The 24,650-nt window shown below is 37.5% G+C and overlaps 1 protein-coding gene across 10 annotated transcripts in view; it reads right to left on the reverse strand.

Annotated features, from left to right (window-relative positions):
• Positions 1-11,506: 11,506 nt before the first annotated feature.
• ZMAT1 (zinc finger matrin-type 1) overlaps positions 11,507-24,650 on the reverse strand; it is a 29,948-nt gene continuing 16,804 nt past the window's right edge. For 2 of the 10 annotated variants that reach the window (XM_032476073.1, XM_032476071.1), the window contains 3 exons: positions 24,359-24,643; positions 15,667-15,766; positions 11,507-14,271 (listed from right to left, as the gene is read on the reverse strand). In XM_032476073.1, the coding sequence (XP_032331964.1) occupies positions 12,948-14,271; positions 15,667-15,766; positions 24,359-24,643 (1,709 nt within the window). In that variant the 3' untranslated portion in view covers positions 11,507-12,947. Of the gene's footprint in view, positions 14,272-15,666; positions 17,362-21,498; positions 23,539-24,358; positions 24,644-24,650 lie in introns of those variants that run through there. The other 8 variants (XM_032476078.1, XM_032476072.1, XM_032476079.1 and 5 more) reach the window with 8 other exon arrangements.

A 24,650-nucleotide genomic window follows, 5' to 3' on the forward strand; every position in this document is an offset into this window, starting at 1 on the left:
GGATGCTCCTGGAGAATGTCATTCTAATGAAGTAAGCCAGAAAGAGAAAGAAAAATACCATATGAGATCGCTCATATGTGGAATCTAAAAAACAAAACAAACAAACAAACCAACAAACAAAAAACCAAGCATAAATACAAAACAGAAATAGACTCATAGACAGAGAATGCAGACTTGTGGTTACCAGGGGGGCAGAGGGTGGGAAGGGATAGACTGGGATTTCAAAATTGTAGAATAGATAAACAAGATTATACTGTATAGCACAGGGAAATATACACAAAATATTATGGTAGCTCACAGAGAAAAAATGTGACAATGAAGTGTGTATATTTCCATGAATGACTGAAAAATTGTGCTGAACACTGGAATTTGACACAACATTGTAAAATGATTATAAATCAATAAAAAATGTTAAAAAAAAAAAACAAAACAAAACAGAAACTTGTCCATCTCCTCTAGTTTATCCAGTTTGGTTCCATATAGTTTTTTCATAATATTCTCATATGATATTCTGTATTTCTATTTTATTTGTTGTAATTTCTCCATTTTCCTATCTTATTTTGCTAATTTGTGCTCTCTCTTTTTTCTTCTTTGTGAGTTTGGCCAGAGGTTTGTCGATTTTATTTACTTTTTCAAAAAACCAGCTTTTGGTTTGGTTGATTCTTTCTATGGTCTTGTTTATCTCTATTGTATTTATTTCCTCTCTGATCTTTATTATTTCCTTCCTTCTGCTGCATTTTGGGGTTTTTTGTTCTTTTTCTAGTTCTCTCAGCTGGTGGGTTAAATTGTTTGAGTTTGTTGTTGTTTTTTGAGGAAGGCCTGTATCACTATAAACTTCCCTCTTAGCACTGCCTTTGCTGTGTCCCATAAATTTTGTATGGTTGTGCTTTCACTTTCATTTGTCTCAAGGTATTTTTTAATTTCAGCTTTGATTTTCTCATTGACCCATTGGCTTTTTAATAACGTATAGTTTAATCTCCATGCTTTCCTTTTTTTCTCCTTTGTTTCTCTGTTGTTGATTTCTACTTTCATGGCATTGTGGTCAGTAAAGATGCTTGAGATAATTTCTATCTTCTTAAAATTGCTGAGGCTTCTTTTGTTCCCAAGTATATGTTCAATCCTAGAAAATGTTCCATGTGTACTTGAAAAGAATATATATACTATTTTTGGGGGGTGTAATGCTCTGAAAATATCCACCAAATTTAATTTTTCTATTGTGTTATTTAATTTCCCTGTTGCCTCATTTATGTTCTGTCTGGAAGATCTGTCCTGTGATGTTAATGTGGTGTTAAAACCTCCAACTATGACTGTATTCCCATCAATTTCCCCCTTTATCTCTGTTAGTAATTGTTCTATGTACTTAGGTTCTCCTATATTGAGTGCATATATATTAACGAGTGTAATATCCTCATCTTGTATCACTCCTTTAATCATTATAAAATGTCCTTCTTTATCTTTCTTTATGGCCTTTGTTTTAAAGTCTATTTTGTCTGAAATCAGTACTGCAACGCCTGCTGTTTTGGCTTTTCCACTTGCATGGAATAGCCTTTTCCATCCTTTCACTCTCAATCTATATGTGTCCTTCTCCCTAAATTGGGTCTCTTGTATGCAGCATATTGAAGGTTCTTGCTTTATTATCCAGTCTGCCACTCTATGTCTTTTGACTGGAGCATTTAGCCCATTAACATTTACAGTAATTAATGATAGATGTGTGTTTATTGCCATTTTGAACTTATCTTTGCAGTTGAATTGGTATATCCTCTTTGTTCCTTTCTTCTTCCTTTTGTGGTTTGGTAATCTTCTTTTGTATTATCATGGATTTTATTTAGTTTTTGTGACTCCCTTGTAAGTTTTTGGCTTGTGGTTACCCTTTTTCGTACATCTATTAGCTCATTACTATAACTGTTTTTATTAAACTGATAGTAACATGACCTCAAACCCATCCTACCAAGAACAAAAAATTTAAAAAAGAAAGAAAAAAAATTGTATATTTTTTCTGCCTCCCTCTCCCACTGTCATTGATCTGTATGTCTTCTTTTATAATTTCGTGTTTATTTTATTTGTAATTCATGAGTTATCACCTTTCCAGTTGTGAGTTTCTCATTTCTGTAGCATCCTGCTGCTTTTCTATTTAGAATAGACCTTTCAATATTTCTTTTAGCATGGGTTTAGTGTTGCTAAGCTCTTGTAGCTTTTTCTTGTCTGTGAAATTCTTTATGTCTCCTTCTATCCTAAAGGATAGCCTTGCTGGATAAAGCATCCTAGGCTGCACCTTTTTTTCATTCAGGACTTTGAATATATCTTGCCACTCCCTTCTGGCCTGTAGTGTTTGTGTAGAGAAATCAGCTGAGAGCCTTATGGGGGTTCCCTTGTAACTCACTCCTTGCCTTTCTCTTGCTGCCTTTAGGATCATTTCTTTATCCTTGACTCTGGCCATCTTGATTATGATATGTCTTGGTGTGGGCCTATTTTGTTTCTTCCTGTTTGGGACCCTCTGAGCTTCCTGTACTTGGATATCTGTTTCCTTCTTTAAGTTTGGGAAGTTTTCAGTCATGATTCCTTCAAAAACCTTTTCAATCCCCTTTGATCTTTCTTCCCCATTTGGGACCCCTATTATGCAAAGATTGGCACGCTTTATATTATCCCATAGGTCCCTTATGCTATTTTAATTTGTTTTTATTTGTTTATCTTGTAGCTCTTCTGAATGGGTGCTTTCTATTATCCTGTCTTCTAGGTCACTAATTCGTTCCTCTGCATTATCTAGTCTGCTTTGCACAGCCTTTAGATCTGTTCTCATCTCAGCCAATGAGTGTACCCATTCTACTTGGCACTTCTTTATAGCTTCAATTTCATTTTTGACATATTTTATATCTCTAAACACTACCTCTTTTAGTTCCTTCAGTACTTCGATCACTTCTGTTTTGAAATCTTGATCTAGTAGGCTATTGATATCTATTTCATTGATCTTTCTTTCAGGGGATTTCTCTTGTTCTTTTAATTGGGAATGGTTTCTCTGCTTCTTCATCTTGCTCAGATTTCTCTGGCACTGTGGTTTATGGAGTATCAGTTATCTAATGTGGTCCTTAAGGAGTTTATCTATCTAATGCATATGTAGGAATAAAACTTAGAAAAAAAATAGAGAAAGAATTTTAAAAGAACGGAGGAAAAAAGCTTTGAAAAAAGTGTATAATGAATAATAGAAGAGCAAGTTGAAGCAGAATAGTAATTAGGTTGAGACGTCCTTTAAAAACCTTTAAAAGAGGAGAAAAGAGGAAAAGATGTATTTCAAACATGTGTATAATCAATAACAGGACATCAAAACCAAGAGAAATAAAAATGAAGTGATATGGACTTTTTAAAATAATAGTAATAATAATTTTTTTAAAAATTTGAAAGGGATTAAAACTGGGGGTATATATAATTGCTTAAGAAGTAAAAATTAAAAGGGTAATAGAAAATAGAACAGGTAAAACAGATTTAGAAAAGAAAAAAAGGGGGGGGGTGGTGGATCGGTGTTCCCCTGGAGACTGTGTGCTTTTCATTCGAAGTCTTTCTTCGTCCTGTTTTGGAAGCTCAGCTTGCTTTTTCCATAGGCCCTCCGTTGGCGCCCTCGTCTGTGCTGCTCCAAGTGTCTGTCAGCAAGCAGATCATGCCTCCTCTCAACACTGGGTCAGGTGCAGCTCTCCTTTGCTGTGGGCGGGCAGGTCACTGCCCCTCCCAATGCCGCAGTCAGATGTTGCAGACTGGCCAGGTAGGAGGGCGGGTTGTGCCCCCTCCCAGCACCTCCGTCAGGGGTTGTGTTCCTTCCGGAAAGGCGGGATGGGGGGTGTCACCCGCCTTCTCCCGGCGCCAGTTGCTCCGCTGCTCTGTGCTGCTGCGCACTCCGCCTCAGGTCGCCACTCCGCAGGCGGGCTCAGGGAAGACCAAGGAACAGCCCTGTCTCTGCTCCAGGCCAAAACCCAGCTCCTTGTTTGTCTTGGCAGAGCAAGTTCTCTGAGGGACCAGGACGGAAGGATCCTATCTGCCTAGGCTGTAGACAAGTCTCCGTCTGGCCTTTGAGGCTGCTAAGTCCTTAGGTGCAGATGCATGCTTCGCCCACCTGGGTGCTAAGCGCCGGAGCATATGGCGGCTGTACTTGAGCCCCACCTCTCTTCACCCGAAAAGTTTCCACAGGTTTTCAGAGATGGGGGGTATGCACCCTTTCCCCTAGGGCATATCAGCCATGTTTTATGGAGAGCCCAGGTTGTTCTGCCCTGTGCACCCACAGCCATGACACGCAGCCCCTTGCAGTCCTCCAGGGCTGCCTCAGTGCAGCTGTCCCGGTCCTCCGCCCAGCTTGGGCAGCCTGGCTCTGCCCCCAGCTGCCAGCCCGCGTCTCAGGCTGGGTGTCACGGGGACCCTCTGTGCCCTTTTAACTTAGTTCTGTCGGTCAAGGGCTGCTCTGTACAGATCCGAGCCTTGGAGGCTCCCCCTCCATCCCGGTGGCCCCTCCATCCTGCTGGCCTCTCAGTTGGAGAGGGGCGACCCAGTGAATGTGCGCCAGTCCTCCTTTGCTGCTCCGTCCCTGCGGGACCCGTCCTGCTCTGTTTTGCCTTTTCTTCTTTTTTCCTTTTCTCCTACCAGATTTTTGGCGTCTCTATCTTTCGAAGAGGACGATGTTATGTTGGAATTCCGCAGGTGCTCTGGTTGGCTGAGTGGGTCTGTAGATGTGGGTCTTGGTGTATTTGTGGGAGAAGGTGAGCTACGAGCATGCTTCTACTCCGCCATCTTGGCCTCCTCCTAATTATATTGTTTACATCGTTTCATTTCAAAAATGCCAGGGCAGCTTACAAAGACAGGGGCTTGATGGTTAACAAAATTAACTGATGAAAGTGTAGATAAAGGAAAGTAGAAAAAATGAGTGAAGTTGTTAGTGAAAACTGAGAGTGAGTTTGGTATTGAACCCCATATGTAATGCTTCAGAGCACCCTTTAAAACTTACCCTAATAATCACCCAGCCTTTGAAAACGTCCAGTAATCAGTACTTCTTGAGATAGCCCAGTTTACTTTTGGACAGATATGACCACTAGAAAGGGCTTTTTTCTTAGGGTCGCCACCATGTAATTTAGCTCATACTCATAATCTCCCTAATATTACTCTCTACTTGATATTCTAATTTAATTGGCATTTACTGGGGAGGGAGCTCAAGCGGTAGAACGCATGCTTAGCATGCATGAGGACCTGGGCTCAATCTCCAGTACTTCCTCTAAGAATACATAAGTAAATCTAATTATCTTCTCCCACTAAAAAGAAAAAGAAAAAGAAAAAGAAAAAGAAAACCATTTACTGAGAGTTCAATGTGTGTCAGAATCTGTATTGATACATTATCTCATTTAATCTTCAAATAGCCATGTGAAGTGAGGTTTTTTTTAAATCTCCATTTCACAGATGAGGAAAAGTAAGTTTTCAGAGGTTGAGTGACCTGCCTTCAGCTAACTTAAAGCAAATGAGTGTTAGAGTGGTCTTTCAAACACAGGTCTTCTGAATCTGAATCCAGTGCCTGCACTATTCAATGGCATCTCCCCATAATGTGTAGGGTTTTTTTTCCCTGTTGCACTATAAGCTCCATATGCACACTTAGTAAGTTGCTACCAATTACTGAGTAACAATACATTGAACTGAATTCAGGAAAAGTCTCAGGAATCATCTCCTGGCTTCAATGGTTGTAAGATGCAGAAATATGTAAGGCTAAGATTTTCTTCTTTTCTGGGATGGGAATGAGCCCTACTCCCTCTACGGGCTCTGTCTGCTCTGGAAAAGAAAAACATGGTGTGGAGTATATACAAGCAAAATTACTTGATTACTTTATGCAGTATTTCAGGATAAATGAAAGCTTGATATGTGTGTCTCTTGTTCTTGCTCTCCCCATAGCTGTCCCTGTATTTATAAATTTACTCATTTTATGGTGGCTGATTATTTGAGAAATCAAATAAATCTCTTACTTGCTTAGACTATTTATTCAATGAAGGCAAAAGAGTACTACATACTTCTTGTTTTTCTACCTCTTGCGTGGCAGGGGATGGTGTGTGAGTATCAGCTACACTTTCTCTTTCTAACAAATCTCCCTCCTTGTATACATATTACATGAGGTAAGATTGATACACAACTAATCTTTTGAAAAGAAATACAACAAAGTTAGATTTCCCTGACACACTGTTCTACCCTCAGTGAGCCAATTCAAGATTTTATGAATTCTCCCTTGAATCTTACCACAATACACCTAAAATTATTTTTTAATGGAAGAAAAAAACAAAAGGAAGAAAACATAAATGGACCAAACCTCTAGTGAGGTTATGCTAATAATTTTATTTTGTTTATAAAATAGCAGCTCTGTGAGGAATCCTTTTCTTCCTTTCCAGAATATGATTTGTCATTGCCATTCCTAAACATCCATTTTCTGAGTGCTTGTCTTACATTGAGGTGCAGAATGAAACTACTGACCCCAAGTCCCATGGGTCAATTGTTATATACTTAAAGTTTTTAATTCTCCTTGGACTCAATTAAAAGGTCCCGAGAAACTTGAGTCTGTAGTTAAATTAATTAGGCTTCTTTCACTGTGAATTTTATCTCTTTCCTTTAATGGTATCATGATGTTAGTTTGACTTTCTTAATATCAGTCATTGTGAAATTAGCTTGTATGAAGCTAGGCTTTGCTTTCCCACTTTCCTGCCTCTCAGACACCTAAGACTCAGCCCTGGAATTTCAGAGTCTTGTCAAGACAATTTCACAGTCTCTCTTCATCCATCTCTTACTCCAGGTTTTCTTTGACACCACCTAGTCCCTGATATCACACAGACCCTGTGTCTGATCTCCTTCCCTGTCCACCTTTCCAGCTTCACGGTAACACTCTTTTTAAAATGAGCATATTACACTCATTTAAGACCATCCAGCCCAACCCCCTCTCATTTCCTTTTTCTGCTTAGAAATTCTCAACTACTCCTTTTACCTGACCTTCTGTTTGTCACAGTCTTCCATGTTTCACCCTACTCTTCCTGTGCATATTCTCTTCTACACCCTTCAGTGGGCTGGCTGCTCCCTCTGTCCTCACTCTCTATCTCTAACCCCCCTGCACTATGGGGCTGTTCCTGGAAACCCCTAGCCCTCTTACAGTCTGGTCACAAATTATGTGACCTTTGAGCTCAAGCCCACCAAGCTTCTCCCAGTTCTTTCCTTCCCTTAGAGTGCACCTAAACCCTTTTTTGCCTTATTAGACCAGCACTTTTCAGGTCAGGCTAAGTTGTGATTTGATCATAGTTATCTGTCTGGTAGCCAGCAGGAGTGATGGAAATAGATACTAGGAGAGAGGGCTTGTTGTCTTGCAAGTCAGAGGGCTACATATCATCTGGAAACAAGGTGGGAATGTTAGCCATTAATTGGGAGAAATGGATAAGTTTGCCAGATTTAACAACAACAACAACAACAACAACAACAACAACAACAACAACAACAAACAAGGGCATCCAGCTAAATTCGAATTTCAGATAAACAATGAAATTTTATTTTAGTGTAAATGTGTTCCAAATATTGCATTGGACATATTTATACTCAAAATTAGCTCTTTTCCTGAAATTCAAGTTTAACTGAGCATTCCACATTTTATCTGGCAATTCTAGAATTGGTGTACTGTTTCGGGTTCAGGGGAGGTGGAAGATGAAGAGATGGAAGTCTCTTTCTGTGCTACCAGTGATGCCTTCTGACATTCAAATTTTGCCTTAATTTGGTAATTAATTCTCTAAGCCTTTCATTTTCTTTCTCCAGTGCATCAATGTCACTCGGCAAGAGTCAGCAGATTCCATATAATTCCATATAATGACTATTTTCATTAATCGTCTTAACTGCTTACCATATTACACTTACACGTACATTACTTTCCACTAATCACAGGTGAAAATTTTAACAATTGTACAGCTACAGCATGACAGGAACTACTTACTACCAGTATTTTACTACCAATGACAGGATCCTCATTGTCTATTCCAAAGATCCTGTTTTTGGAGTCTTTTCCCTAGGACTACTCCCTAGTACCTCCTATCTCAAGTAAGTTTCTGGAAGAAGATGACAATGAGATGGAGATTTGTTTGTAGGTAATTTATAGGGGCATATTCAAAAGATCAACAGTTGTGAGGGAAGCGGGATTAGCAGAGAAGTTGAACTGTGATACAGTTCAGGCAAAAGCCTCAGCTGATCCTCTCAGAGTTGCCCAAAATTGAAACAGGAGGCCTGGCCTTTGTATACCCCATTAGTGAGGGCTCTGCCCCCAGGAGAGGACATTCCCTTACGAGAGGCAGTTCCCTTCAGGCCAGTTCCCCAGAAGTTGGGGAAATGAATGTCTCTGTCCTGAAAAGGTATGGCAGCGGTGGGTAGTTCTGGGCAGCACAACAGAGCATCCATTACAACAAACTTATTTGTATCTCCATTGCTGTTTGTTACTTATTCTATCAATCTATGTAGTTCTCAAAAATTTATCTTCATTATCATTTTTTCTATTATTTCCCGTACTATCTTTATCATAGTCTCTTCTCTCTTGTATTCCTTCAAACTTAATGTTTATAAATTATTTCTTTTTATAATTATTTCCTTAGTTCTATCAGTTTTTGTTTCACATCCTTCTGTTGTCTATTTCTGGGTTCTCTTTTTGATTTAAGCTGTGTTTCAAAGCTCTAAATGTTTTCTTTCTTTCCGCTCATTTTGAAAAACTAGATTAGGTTAGAGTTTCCATTTAATTTTTAATCTGCGTTTTTCTCGTGTGTTTGTATTCTATGGGTCTTGTCTTCCGAGGCGCTACTCTTGAGGTGGAAGCCCCATGAAAAGACTGGCAGGACCCCTAGTCAGGGCCACTACCTTCCAACTGGTGCCGTCTGGTTCCCTGGCCCAGTGGCATTATCTTGGTTTTGTGCTTCTGTAAAATGGCTTGCTTCTAGGAGAACAGAACTTACCCCTAAGATTCTATTGGTTCCCAAAGCTCACTCTTGATTGGTCCATTTCTAACACCCTATTTGCATGCAATGTTGCAAAGTCTTTACTGGTAGGCTATAAAAGCCTGTGTAAACCTACAAAAGGGATCCAGAGCTTGGAGTGTTAACTCCTCTGGGCCCGCTGGCATAATAAACCTGAGTTCTCCAACCCTCTGAGTGCTGCTTGGTCTCTCACCAGGATCCAGGTTGCTGTAACACTGAGCTGTAACACTTTGCTGCAACACTCTCACCTTTAGAAGTTTACTTTGCTGTCATAATACTTCCTGGGATCTGCTTTCTCTGAATTCTTCCCCCAGCCACTGCTCTCTGAACTTTGCCTTCCTTTTACCCACAATGTTTCTGCCCTGTTGAATTTGATTTCTGAAACTAGCAGTTTTCATTTTGTACGAGTTTTTTCTTCTGGAGGAAACTATATGCTGGATAGTTCTGAAATCCTCCAAGGCTTAGTTCACCACAGCACTCTTTGATCTCTTGCTGATTCTGTGTAATTTTCTCCACTCACCTGTAATTCAGAATCTGTGATGACTTCTTCCAATGTTTCTGTTGCTCTCAAACCTATTTTCTCAGTTTGATCAAGAAATACTGATGTCTCAGATGAGAGTGGAAACAGTGAAGATAAAGGAAATCGGACATTAACGAGTGATATTTTGGTGGTATGATCAAGGGGAAATGTTTATGGTTTAACATAGGAGTAAAGAGGTGCTCAAAAATGGTTTTTGGCTTGAGCAACTGGATGAAGGTTTTATAGAAATGGGGGAAACTGGGAGTGAGTGATTGGTAATGGCAGAAGCAGGCACTCTTGTTTGGCTATATTAAGTTTGAAGTATCTGTTAAATAGCAAAGTGGATATATCAAAGAAAAAAGTCTTTGAACTGAGAGGAAAAGGTCTGCTTAGATGTCACTTCCTTTGGGAAGCCTCTCCTGAATGCCCACTTCCCATCCCTTTAAGCTTATTACCCTTGTTACCCACAACATCCTTTATCACTTCTGTTGTAGACTTTATCAAATTTATATTGCAGTTTCCTATTTATTGGTCCATTTTCTCTGTTAGACTGTGAGCTGTTTGTGGAACAGAAGATATGTTCTTCATTTTTTTTCTCAACTTCCTTCCTGGCTCAATGCTGGCAGTCAGCTGTTATTGTTTGTTCAATACATGCATATAGCAAAGCAGCCAATTCCATTTTTTCTGTATCTCCAGTTATTAAAAATTATTTTCCAAATTCAGCCAGAATTTGCCTATCTTCTTTTCAGTTGAGAATATACCTATGAAGCTAAGTGCTATTAATGCACTTGTCTGAATTCAACTGAATTCAATAATATTCCTTGTGTCATATGTGATTTTTGTCTAGATAAGCATATTAGTCTTTCAAATCAAGCATGTAATAAAAATCCCAACACTGTTCTTACATTTAATATCTTTTTTTTGTCCCCCACCACATTTAGTATCTTAAAAACTGTGTCTCCTCAAACATGTTTGTATTGTCTTCCACAGCCAAATGCAGGATTTAATATTTATACTATTAAATTTCATTTTGCCTGATTCAGCACTCAACTCCAGAAGTGGAGATCATTTTGGATCCTGCATATATTTAACTATCTTGACTTTTACCTCCAAGTTCTCAGAGGCAGAAGTTTGGAGGAAAGCAAATGTGACAAAGTTGTTTCAGGTCCTTGTCCCCAGCTTCAAGCAGAAAATAATGCTTTCTGGTTAAAATTAAATTTATTTTATGGTGGGGTTAACATAAAGTTCATTTTTGGCCGAAAAAAAAGTTTTTGTCCTAAAAATTTTCAAAACCATTTACTACAAGTCACTGATGACTTCCCCAAGAATGCAGTCAACACTACACCCTGATCTCTCTCCCAACTTGCCACACCATCAGTTTAAATGATTTACCCAGTATTGATTCAACTTTTAATTTTTAATGTGTGTAGCTAATCTTAATGATTCATTGATCTATTTAAACTATTTTGGAAAGATAGTAGCAATTTGGTATCTTAGTGAATATTCTTATGATATATAATTTGAATTCCCACCCTTCCAGCTTTAAACGCAAAATGGACTTCTGCAAAAGAATTTATCAATTCTAAAAATGTTTACAATTCAATTGAACTCATATTGAACTTTCTGTGGAAAAAAAATGTTACTTTTTGGCATGTTCAGAAAAGAGAATTTGCCATTTTTGTAGCTAATTGATAACCTATTTGCTCTACTCTGGTTCTTCTTCCCCCTCTCCTTTCATCAGTACACCAGATGTGTTTTTTAAAGACAGGGGAAGTGATACTGTAACACCAATCATCTTATACCAACACTTTTGTGGAAGAAAAGTTAATTTGGGCACCATCTAACTCCCTTTTGGACTATTCATCAAACCAGGTATGAGCCCACCCAATCATATTATGCTTCAATTGATATTTATCATTTTATTCAAACCTCAAAGAAAAATAACTATTAAATTATTTGCCTAAGTGCAGATAAGTCATCATCTAAATTTATTTACTTTTAATAGGATTAACACATCAAGGGAATAGTATAGCCTACGTTTCCTATTCCTGATGACTCCATGTTGGATTTTGATGGTTTTCCTACAAGGTCACACAGCTTGATGGTACAACTGAGACCAGAATCCTAGACTTGGATTCCCAGGCTATTATTTTTTCTACTATACCATGGTGATGCTGAAATGCTTAAAGGAGATGTTTATCATAAAAAAGGGAGAACCAGAGTAAAAAAAAAATAATCAAGATGAAACAATTTAAAGGTAATGCCCCCTCTCCACTGTCCCCTCCCATTTATAAATTCTTCCTTCTTCAGTTTCAAGTATTTAATTGGTTTTATTTTTCTAACTTAAAACTGAGCTCAAATCTGAATATCAGCCTTCTAAGCAATATGTAGGAGAAATGAAATTATTACAACTTTATAGTCAGATCTTCCCAGAGGTGCAAACTGTTTAATTATTTCCCCTCTCACTCTCAAAATAAAATAATAACTAGCTGGGAAATGATCATTTACATAAAACAAGTATGTAGAAATTAAAACACTTTAATATAAACATTTCCAGAATATAGACTGATTTTTTCAGTACTTTTGAGAACTTTTTAAAACTATATATCATCTAAGTTTATTATAGACTTTCATTTTCCACTTTCAGAACTAGAAAATACAAAAATACACTGCAAATTAGATTTAACAAACAAACAAAAATCAGTCTAAATCACTTCACACATTTTCCCTAGAGAAAACCAAGAAACATAAACAAACACACAACAACAACAGTAAAGTACCACCAACACTAACACAAACCCAAACAAGGGATGGATTCTATAATGCCTGGTAATTCTCTCATTTAAAATAAATTATCTCCCACAGGTAAATAATTCACTATCACAGCAATTTGATGAATAGGAGTAGAGACAGCCTCATTAAGGAAAATTATATGTAAGAAACATGTAACTTTTCTTTCATGTTAAGAAATGAGGAAAAATAATTTGAGGAAAAGGCATATTGAATACTTTAACTTCACTTGGCTTTTGTTAGCAGTTAAAGTAACTGTCCACTTAGGAAAATTTAAATAACATGAATTTCATAAAATGAAGCTCTTCAACTTATTTCTTCAATTCAACCTTAAGGAAACAAAACTGAAAACTTCAAAATCCAAGAGAAGATTCCACCCAAAGCACTGACACTTTTGTCTTTTCTTCAATAGGCTTCCTTTTCTCTTATGTTCTTATTGTGTTCTTCTGTTCTTTCTTCGAGGTTTAAGCTTGTTTATCTCTTCTTTCAATTTAATTTCAGTTTTTACACACAAAAAACTAAGCTTTCCTAAACTGACACAGGCTGTATCCACCTCTCTTTTTCTTCATTGGATGTTCCCGTCTTTGTCTAAATTTCCCTATTCTTAACCGATTTCTCCTTAAGTAAACAAAGCTAAAAGTTTAAAATCCAAGAATAGACTCATCCCAAAGCATTTCCTCTTCTGTCTTTTCCTCAACAGATTTCTTTTTCTCTTTCTTGTGCTTACGTTCTTCCTTCTCAGAGGGTACACCATGGCTTTTTTTCTTTTTTCGATGCTTAAGCTTTCCTGAACTGACACTGACTTTATCTTCCTCTCTTTTACTTTGTCGGATGCTCTTGTCCTTGTCTAAATCTGTATCCCCACAATTCTTTTTCCTTTTATGTTTGGACTGCTCCTTCTCTGGCCTTTCTTTGCCTTCCTCCAGGTGCCTTCTTCTCTTCTGATGTCTCCGCTTATGACTTGATTGATGGTCACTGGTATTGTTTTCTGAGGAGAGGTGCTTGTAAACTTCAGATTCTACACTGTATGGGCCAGAGTTATTTTCCTGCTGACTAAGGCTCAGGGGTACTGGTTTTTCTGGGAAATAGTCTCTGGTGGGTTGACAGTAAGTCATAGAGTCTGATCTCTGTTTGCTGTCATGAGCTGGTAAGCAATGAGGTAACTGGTTTTCTGCTGTTTGTGAAATATTGTATAATCCTGGGTAAGTCTGGAAAGTCTCACATGGGAGTCTTTGTTCAAACATTCTATATCTAGATCTGGAATCAACCATTTCTCTGTATTTGTGAGTTTCCACAGAGCTATCAGTTATCTTTCTGAAACAAGTCTTTGGTTCTAGTCCTCTGGCTTTCTGCACTTTGATATAATCTTCAAGTTCATCTTGGAAAGAGTCATATGTCCTCTTTGAATGAGCTGGTAACCAATGATGTAGTTGGTTTTCCACTGGTGAAATATTGTATGGTTGTTGGTAGGTCTGGGAATTCTCAAGTGAAAATCTTTGCTCCCACATTCTTGGTCTGGGTCCAGAATCAACTTCTCTGTACCCATGGGATTCCATAGAGCTCTTTCTTATCTTTCTGAAACAAGTCTTTGGATCAAGTCCCCTGGCTTTCTGCACTTTGATGTAATCTTCCAGTTCATCTTGGAAAGAGTCATACATCTTCTTTGAGTGAGCTGGTAAGCAATGAGGTAACTGGTTTTCCACGGTTTGTGAAATACTGTATGATCCTGGGTATGTCTGGAAAGTCTTACATGGGAGTCTTTGTTCAAACATTCTATGTCTGTATCTGAAATCGACCACTTCTCTGTACCCACGGGCTCCCAAAGAACTCTCTTCCATCTTTCTGAAACAAGTCTTTGGTTCTGGTCCTCTGGCTTTCTGTACTTTGACGTAATCTGTACATTCATCTTGGTAAGAGTCTGGTGGCTTCTTTGAATTCTTCACTAGATTAATAACAATAGATTCTCTGCAAACAAGACAGTAGAAAGTTCTTGTCACTAGATTGCTTTATTTTTGCTGCTTTGTTTTCAAAAATATTAGAAAAAAACAAATGTAACAGAAACCAAAACAAAATTTTTAAACCTACCTCAATATAAAAGCTATACATCGTGACTTTGTATGCCAAAAAAAAAAAAAAAAAGCAGGGACAGTCAGGTATTTCCTAGGCACCTCACAACTTTTTGTGCACAAAAAAATTTTCAGGCTTGGGATGAAAGGGAAGATGGGTACAAAGAAGCAGACATATCTGACACTGCTGTAGTACTTGAAATGTAAAGGATGTGTGGGAAAGAACCAATAATATTTAATGCCCTGAAGATGGTCTGATCTGAATGTCACATTGCTTTAAAAGTTTTGATTAGTTAATTCCTTGTACAGATCTATAAATGTGACAGCTAGTTGTTCTGGAAACCTGAGATTTTTAAAAAAGAGTCTAAATGAAGGTTAATTTGGTGAGTGAGACAATTTAGCTCCTTAGTATTCAGATTCAATAATATAAATATTTTCTACTAGAATAAAATAATGTAACAGAAATAGTATGTTTTTTAGGCGGGGTATAGCTCAGTGGTAGAGTGTGTGCTTAGCATGCACTGGGTTTGATCCCCAGTACATCTGTTAAAAAAATAAAAATAAACCTAATTGCACCCCCTCAAAAAAACCAAAAAACAAAAACAAACAACAACAACAAAAGTTAAAAAAGAAATAGTATGCTTTGGTTTTAAAAGCAACAAAACAAATACACAATAGTTAAGTGCTCCTCTATCCGGCTACCTGACTTATGCAGTCCCCAACAGTCCACACAATCTTCTCCTCCTTAAAATAACAGAATGGACTGGAATAAATGTGTATTGAGCTCCTACTATGTGCCAGGTCAGGCACCTTATATATTTTTTTATATTTCATTATAACCACTTTAAGTCAGAGCTGTCCAAAGTTACACATTTGGTAGAAAGATGGATCTGGTATTCCAATTCAGTTCTGTCGAATAATAAAACCTTTTTTCTTAACCACTATACCTCACTGGAAGGATGATGACCAGATCACTGAATCCCTGAAACCAGCCAACCATTCAGGGATTATTTGAATTTGTATGGCTAGCCTGAGAATGATCCTTTAGCATCTTTTCAAAGAAGAACAATGCTGTCTGGTCAGGAGAGGTACTAGTTAGCCAGCCCTGTCAGTATACTATCATGGCTAGAGAACTCCCTGGGAGATGGTACTAGCATGCAAATACCACCAACCATACCCAGGATCAACTCTTAGGGAAATGAATGCTGAGAAAGTTTGTAAAATACATGCAAAGGTATTTGACAGAAGCACTGGTCTTTGATGTCACAGGAGCATTTTGGCAAGAAATACTTACTTAATTTGATGTTCACTTCCTTGCATATGGGACCGGAACATTTCTAAAGATGTAAAGGTGATATTACAAATATGACAAACGTAGGTTCTCATACTAAACTCTGAAAAAAAAAGAGTACAAGTTAATAAGGTCAATAGGAATAGACTTAGAATCACATAGCTGGACAGGAATTAACTAGAGATCAACTACTTTAACTTCTTCAATTTAAATATAAGGCCCAGAGATGCCAAATGACTTGGTCAAAGTCACAGAGCAGTTCATAATAGAGAGAGCCTCTCAGAGCCCATGTCTCTTAATTTAGAGCCCAGAATTCGTTACACTACACAGCATTGCTTCTCTAGCCTTGGCCTCTTTCCTAAGAAACTACTATCTGCCTGCTTATTGTTGCTACGCAGAAGTGCACCAGACACTTCACATTTAGCATGCCCAATCAATTTTTGCCTCTTAATGTCTCAACCAACCTCTTTTTGTTTGCCCCTAATTCTCTTCCTACCAACTAAAATCTGAAACATCCCAAAATATTAAATACAAATAAAAACAAATTTTTACTCTCTTACCTGAAATCATTGTAGTACATTAGTTTACCAAAAGTAATTTCCACAGACAGATTTTAGAAAGGACAGAGGTTCAGTGAGCTCCACTCTCAGGATAAATATTGAAAGCAAAATTCTAAACAAAACTACTAGTTATCACTTCATAAGTGTCAAGAACTATAGAATAGGTATACAGCTACTTCTCTATTCTTATTCTTAGGTAGAATTGGAAGCAGGAAATAGATTAATTTCTATTTTCTTAATCTTATCATCCTTTCACCTTCTCTTTGGTCAGAAGAAGCAAATTAATAAACTTAATAAGCTAAATATAAAAACAATCCCACCCTAAGGAAGAGGCAATAAATTGATGGCTGCAGAGATTTTAGGGTCAGGCAAGGCCATCTTTTTAAATCAAACAGCAACTTAATCATTTAAAGGACACAAAATTAATCACTACTAAGTGTACTGGCCTTGTTCAAACAAAGATTATTCATAGAAACAGGAGACTACGGTTGAGGGAAAAGAAAGATTCTGACTTGGAATAACATGAGGACTCCGCTTACTATTGACATATACTCTGTGATGGGCCCAGGAGAGCTCAACGGGTTATGTCAAAGTCTTAATGAATGATTCTTCAAAATTATCCTCTCTTCCTGTGCTCTGATTTTGTGTTTACCAAGTCACTTCTGATTATACTTTGGTTTCTCATATTCTTGGTAGCAAAAAGAGAATGCACTAGATGATAAAGTATTTTTTTAAAAACCTGGAAACTGGAAATACATCATTTCTCCTTCTACCATAAGTCAGTATTACCAGAATGACAATATATTATCTTAAGCTACAATGTTTACCAGAATTCTCAGATAAGATTCACCTGGAAAGTTAGTTAAAAATATAGATACCCAGAACTCTCCTCTAGAAAATGGAGAATATGATTCACTGAGATAGTGAATTTATATTTTAACAATACCCCAGCTAACTATTGTCAGAGAATGCGTAGAAAATACACTAAGTGAATACCTTTCCAGTTCCTTGGTTATTTATCAGCATCTTCCAATTTTGGTTTGGTGAGTCCCTGATTTGAGGCTGATCAACTCTGAAGATTTTGGACTTCTTGCAAAGCTGAGGACTAAATCCAGGACTCTGCACGCTCATAACAACCCTTTTCAGGAAATCATTACAAACCTTATTTAAGAGGTGTGAAAATTAAAGCTCAGATTCACTTGGCCAATCCCATATATATATTGAGGACACCTAAGTTGTGCAAGATAAGCAGGAGTCCTGTTTTCCTCTAGACTAGTGGTTCTCAATGTTAGTTACACATTAGAACCATGTGGAGAACTTTAAAAATATTCATGTTACAGCTCCACATCAGCCCAATTTAATCAGAATCCCTAGGGGTGGAATCAGTCTTACTTTTTGAAAGTGCTGTAGATTATTTTTCTGTGCAGCCACTGCTGAGCACCACTGCCCTAGATTATCAAGCCAATGATCTTCATTATAATTATAAACTCTCATTATATTTCAGATATTATATGTTTAGTGCTTATAGGGTATATTGTATGTAATGTTCTCCTCAGTTCCTCCTTGGTTTCTTCACAAATTACATCAGAAGATTATAATATAGGTAATACAGTAGTTTAGAGGAGCTGAAGGTCACATATGAAAGATCCTGAGATAGTTCTATAACTGTGATCTGATTTCTATTACCTTGGCCCTTGTCTTTTTCATATAGTGAATCTTTTTTCCAGGATACAGACATCTCAGAAAATAATACATAAAAACAATGTAAACCCTTTCTGTGAAGAGATGAAGCCTATTTATTGGCCCCCAAGAGCAAAATTCCTGGCCTAATCCTTTTGAAACCTAACTCTACTATGTTTCTTATACTGTCTATTCTCCTATATGAGTCTGCTCCTTGGCCCTGTCCAGCTGTGCTCCCCTCAGCCCTGCTAGGATTCCTTGTTTCTGACTTCACCCAGAAACTCAAGCATCTTTGCACCCTTTACCTTTCAGAATTACCCATAATTTAACACTTGTGGATCCCACTTTTCTCCTAATCACAGCCCTATCTCCTAACTCCCCAGACTTAGGTCTTTGTTTACAAAGCATAGACTGGGTAAATGCATGTCTTTATAGTCTAACATTGTGGCTCTCAGTCTTGGTTCTTTATCATAATTACATGGGGAATAAAACAAAGAGAAAACAAAACCCTGATGTGTAGGTCCCAGGGATTCTAATTTAATTGATTTGAGGTATGGCCTGAGCATTGGTATTTCTAAAAGATCCCTGCATGATTCTAATAGGTAGACAAGAATGAGAACCACTGGTCTAATATCTTAAGTGGGGAAAATCAATCGAGAGCTGCATGTAAGCAAAAATGCAACTTAATGTGGGATTTAGCTTATGAACAAAAATAGAAAATGTCCAATTTACCTGTTTTTAAATTATGACAGGAAACAATATTTCAAGATAATTAACATTTGTTGAGGATCTATTCTGTGATGGGTACTGTATACACTGCTTCATTTCATCCTTTTTCAATTCTATGAAGCAGTCTAATTTTCATTTTATACCTGAGGAAGCTGATATGCAACTGGGCAAGTGACTTCAAACATTTATCCAAGTCTATGTTTATCCCACTACATGACCCAGCCCCTCAATAAACAATTACTAAATATTTAGAAACGCTATATACTCATTACCACATAAAGCACTGAGAAGGATATTGCAGAATAAAATACAACCCTTTGTCTCAAGGAGGCCGATTCAGTTACAAGTCTATAATTAATGCAACTGTCAATGAACAGTAAAGCCTATGAAAAATCAAAGAAAGGGGAGAACACCAAGAGCTAGAGCAGTGATGGAAGTTGTGATGGATCTTGGAGGGAAAGAGGATTTGAATTATAAAAAAATAATAAGGTAGGGCATTCCAAGGCATGAAAACAATATCAGGTCTGGTGAAGACAGAAATGAACATGATGTGCTGAATTCAAATAATCTGTTCAACAAACACTAAACACTTCTGTGGCACCAAGCATCATGCTAGATGCTAGGGGTACAAGATGAATAAAATGGGCAGGTTGCTCACAAATCCAAGTGAGAAAGAGATACATGAACAAAGGAGTTCAATTTCATTTGGTAAAAGGTAAGAGAGGTATGCTTAAGAGGTATGGGAATTCAAGGAAGCAGAGGCACTTAGTACAAGATGAAGGTATAAAGAAGGCTATACGAAGAGATGATGTCTTAGTTAAGCTTGGAAGGATGAAAAATAGTTAATGGTGAAAAGAGCTGAGAAGAGTACTGTAGACAGAAGAAATAGCATGAAAAAAGCAAAGAAATATTTACAGGAACTTGTTAAAATCTGGAATTGCTGTAGAACAAAAGATAAGGGGACGAGATGGGAGAGGCAATAGGGAGTCAGATCAAAGCAACTTCTATGTTATGCTAAGGAGCCTAGACTTTTTATTTTGTGGGCTGGGAAAACCTGAAGTGGTTTAAGTAGTTATATGACATGGTCAGGTGTATGTTTTGGAGAAATCTCTCCTCTAACTACAATATGGAGGATGAACTTGAGAGGAGCAAGCCTGGAAGTAAGGAGACCACAGTTACATAAATATATTAGACCAGGCAAGAGATAAGGAGGGCATGGGCTAGAAAGGTCACAGTAGCAGTAGAGAGCAGCAGGGAGATTGGTGAAATATTTACCATTAACACAGACAAAATTTAGTGACTGACTGAACGTGGGCAACAAGAGAAAAGGAAGACTCTAGAGAAGTCTAAAATAACCCTCAGCATAGTTTGGCAACTGAATGGGTGGTGATCCTGTTAACTGAAACTGGAACTTCATAAGGAAGTACTGTTTTAGGAGGTTGGAGAATAAGCAATGGTGAGTTTGAATCAGGACACACAGAATCTGATAATATCTGTGAGATTTCCATGTAAAGGTGTCCAACGGGCAGTTAGATATGGGAGTATGAAAAGCAGAAGACAGGTTAGAGTGATTCTGGAGAAGTCAGAGCAGAGGGGTAGTTAAAACAATCAGAGTTCTTGAGATCCCCTGAGGCCAATGTATGGGTGGGCACAGGAATAGCAACATAATGATAAAAACCCTGGATAGTGCCACTCTTTAAACTAAGATAGTAGAGGAGAAGGGGGCCCATGAAAAGTCACGAAGTAAAGGACAATTATAAGAATGAACAGGAGAGGGTGACGTCAAAGGAGCTAAGAAAGTAGAGATTTTTAAAAGAGGAATGTTTAGTGAATGGAGTAAAGATATCCATTGGATTTAGAAATTTAGAGGCCACAATGACCCTGTGAGGAAGTTTCAGTGAAACAATACACTGGTGGTGTGGAGGGCTAGGGGAATGTGCATCAAAAAATGGCAATGAGTTGAGGAGTGAATAAGAGTGAAGACAGTAAGAATATATTTGAGATACAACAACAAACATGACTAAGAAGGAAAGGGGAAAGTACAGTAGTTAAAGGGAAACTCAAGGTTAAGGGATGATTTGGTTAAGGTAAAATACTTGGTAATCCACATTTGATGGCCAAAGTTTTCCTAATGATTTGGTTAAGGCAAGATACTTGGTAATTCATATCTGATGGCCAAATTTTTCTTGATGAAATAAGAAATAAGCTTGCCTGAGGGGTGTGAGGAGGGGGACTGTTGAACAGCAGAATAGAGTCTTGGAGAGTGGTATAGGCTTAAAATCACTGTTGAAAGGAAACTGAAGGAAAAGGAAAAGGATTAAGTAGGACTAAAAGTCATAGAGGCTGGATACTAAGACTCTGTAGAGGTACCCAATCTCTAGCCTTATATAATTTTCTGTAGCATCACTCAGTATCCTGAATGTAAAAGTAGAACAGGTAGACTGTGGAACTGATCCACGGTTGAAATCTTGCTACTAGATTGTGACAGAATAACAATGAAGTATAAGAAAAGTCTTCCAGGAGTGGTTAAAGCATTAAAATGTGAGATCATGCAGTGAAAATGTAATGGAAGGGTATAGGAAGGAGAAACAGTTCCAAGAAAACTTGGTAAGACTGTTGATGAACAGGATATAGGGAAAGTAAGTAGTCAAAGATATCCTCGAAGATTCAAGTGTAGGTGACAAAAAATAGTGGTACTACTGGCAAGGGTAGAAAATTTGGCAAATTCAATATGGTTTTAAGGAAGATTATTAATTCAATTTTAGATATGTTGAGTTACTGGTGAAGGCGAGACATCTAAGTGCAAAAATGGGGCCAGAAATTAGTAAAATAAACAAAACAAATACAATAAATAAAAAATACATACATACTTTAGTTCCATATCGTTATGGTAGCCATTCCTGTGCTAATAAAGATCTGGGCTGGATGAGGGACATGAACGAAGCAATAAGAATGATGAAGAAAAGGAGAAAGAGATTAGATATAGCAGAAACATATAAATAATAGAAGATAGAAAAGAAGGCAGAGACAGAAAGGAGGAAAATGGGTGAAGAGTAAAAATAGTGAAGGTGGCACATGTTAAATTGTTTTTATCTTACCACTTGCTCACTTATAATATGAGCTTCTTCTGCTGCTGTTCTTTAAAATTCTCATTAACTAATTTAAATTCTCCAGCCATTTTTTAATCCTCCAATGTTTACTGTTCTCAAAATGAAATAGTCAAGGCAGGGTTAAAAATCTGTACTTTGAGCTCTAGCTTCAGAGGCTAGTGTAAAATGATTTTGATGACTGGAGTAAATTATGCTGATGATTAGTACCCACTCCCTGGCCAGTTGAAAATTTCACCAAAATCCTCCTTCTCTCATTCTAATAACCTTGAAACTTCAGAGTGCTAAAATGACCCTCCTTTCAGAAGTGACCAGAGTGCACACACTTCTAAGTTCTAATTTACCTAATGCCACTAAACTAGAAGCCATTTACTTCAGATAAGCCTCAGCACAGCAATAGGAAAAATACCCTAATAAGTGGAAGTTTATCATTTCTCCAAACATCTGCTCCTTTCAGAAGCCCTACCACTTCTATTTCTATACTTGCCTAAATAAACATTCTTTAAATTCCTAGATAAAAACATACATCTGTATGTAACTTAGGGGGAATATGTTGAATCACATTAAATAGCAAACTTAACAGTACAAACATAGAGTTAGCACTCAATATATAAAGACTAATTGTTCACTGATTCATACATTAAACTAATCTCTATCGAAGTAGGCCTACTCTGTGCCAGTTTCTATCTCTAGTACTGGAAATATAGATGAGTTAGATGAAGTCCCTTCCCTCAAAGAATTTACACTCTAATGGGAGATAAAGACACAAGGAGAGAGAATTAGATATGCAGGTTAAGGAAGCACAGAAGATAAGCCTTGAAGGAAGTAAAAAGGCTTCCAGGGAAGTAGCATGATAAAGAATGAGAAGGAGTTAGTCAAGAGAAAAGGGACACGAAGATGTTCCATGCCAAATGGCAGCATGAAGAAGGACACAGAGATAAAAAAAATGGTGTAATAGTTTCTGGAAACTATAAGCAGTTTGCAGGTTCTGACCCACATAATTATCCTTAGAAAATAGAGAAACAAGGATTTTTAAGCAGGGGAATGACATGCAAAGATGTACACTTAGGTGAAACACGCTAGTAGTTAAACTGAGGGTGGATTTGGGAAGACAAAACTGATGGCAAGGAGAGTAGTTAGGATGTTGTGGCAATATTCTAGAACAATGCTTCTCAAAATTTTTTGTGAGTACAAATCCCCTAGGGATCTTTTAAAAATGAAGATTATGATTCAGTAAGTCTGCAATGAGGCCTGAGATTCTTTTTTCTAACAAGATTCCAAGTGATGCTTGAGATGCTAGCCACAAATCACACTTTGAGTAGCAAAGCTCTAGAAAAGATGTTGAGAGCCTGAACTAATGTGGGAAAAGCAGAGCTGAAGATAAGGGAACAGTAATATACAGGAGGTAAAACAGTAATGGCTTGGTGCTTCATTAAATGCAGAAAGTGAAGAACATGGTTTGGGGGATATATAGTTAACTACAGGTTTCTACTTTGAATGACTGAGTGGATCTGAAACGGCTATGAGGTATCCAAGTGCAGCAGTAGCTGCCATTTGGATATATGAGTCTAGTGCTTGACAGAAAGGTCATAAGCATACAGATAAGAGATGAAATCAGGGGAATGGAATATATCATGTTTATAGATTAAGGTCAAGAATGCAACCTTGAGAACACCCACATTTAGGCAATGAATTTTAAAAAGAGCCCCCAAAGGAAACAGAACAGGAATAGAAACACAGGGGAAGATTCAGAGCATAAGGAGTTACGTATGACAAAGAATAGAGCCTCAAGGAGGGAGTAATGAACATTTTCACATGAAGCAGAAAGGTCCAGTAAGGAAAGAATTGAAAAATAATAGTGAGTGGAGGAAAAGAAGTGGATGAAAGAGAGAATATGAAAAGGTAATAAAATACACTAGTAGTGAGAAGATGCCTGTGGAGGAAAAAAATGAAAAAAAAATATGGTTAGAAGAGCAAGTGGATCACTCCAGTCAGGATCAGAATCTTTACTGTGCCTGAATTCTTGCTACTCTTTCTCAGTTCCTTTGTTCATCCTCTCTCCTTCCCACTTCTACCAATCTAAATCATATACTCCCTCTATGAAGACTGTCTGAACTATAATGTTTCACTCCTCTGGTTACCAGAAATATATACACAAAAATCCATGTCTGCAGCCTCTTGCAATGATGTGTTATTAACCCAACTAGTTTACACACTTGCCCTTTCAACGAATATGCTATATCCTCATTTGTACTCCCAAGAATGACTACCCAAGCACCCAAGAGACACTTAAGTCATTCTTAGTGATTCAATGATATAACAACATGATACTAATTTAAAATACTTATTTAGGTACCTATGATATAATATGAAACATGAGAATACCTATATTTGATTCTGTAATTAATAAGGATCATCTAAACCTTTCTGTGTCTCATTTGCTAGAAAACCAACAGACTTAGATGGACTCAAAAGTCCTTACTTATCTAAAATTCTATGATCCCATGAGTATTATCAACTTCCTATTCAATAAGAGTAAAATGGTATATACATAAGCCAGTATGTTTTATAAAATATAAACTTCCTAAGAAAGAGATTTGGGATATTTTTACTGTTTACCATTTGCATCTGATTTTGCTGGAAGAGGTTTCTCTCTTATCTTGTCTACAAACTTCTTCCTAGCTTCATTTCTTTTGTGTTTTTTCCCAACATAATGTTGTTGGGCCATTAATGGACTATTAAAGGAAGCAGGACAGAGCTTGCAATACTTGTTTGGATTATTCAAATCCAAAGCAGGGCTGGAAGAGGAAGGCATAGTCTTGTCTTTAATCCCACCTGGAGGAGGCTTGACAGCAAGGGGCTTCAGAAAAGTTGACTCTGCAGAAGTAGTAATAGGCACACCTGCTGAAAT

The sequence above is a fragment of the Camelus ferus genome, chromosome X, assembly GCF_009834535.1.
Source record: "Camelus ferus isolate YT-003-E chromosome X, BCGSAC_Cfer_1.0, whole genome shotgun sequence".
Classification (NCBI taxonomy): Eukaryota; Metazoa; Chordata; class Mammalia; order Artiodactyla; family Camelidae; genus Camelus; species Camelus ferus.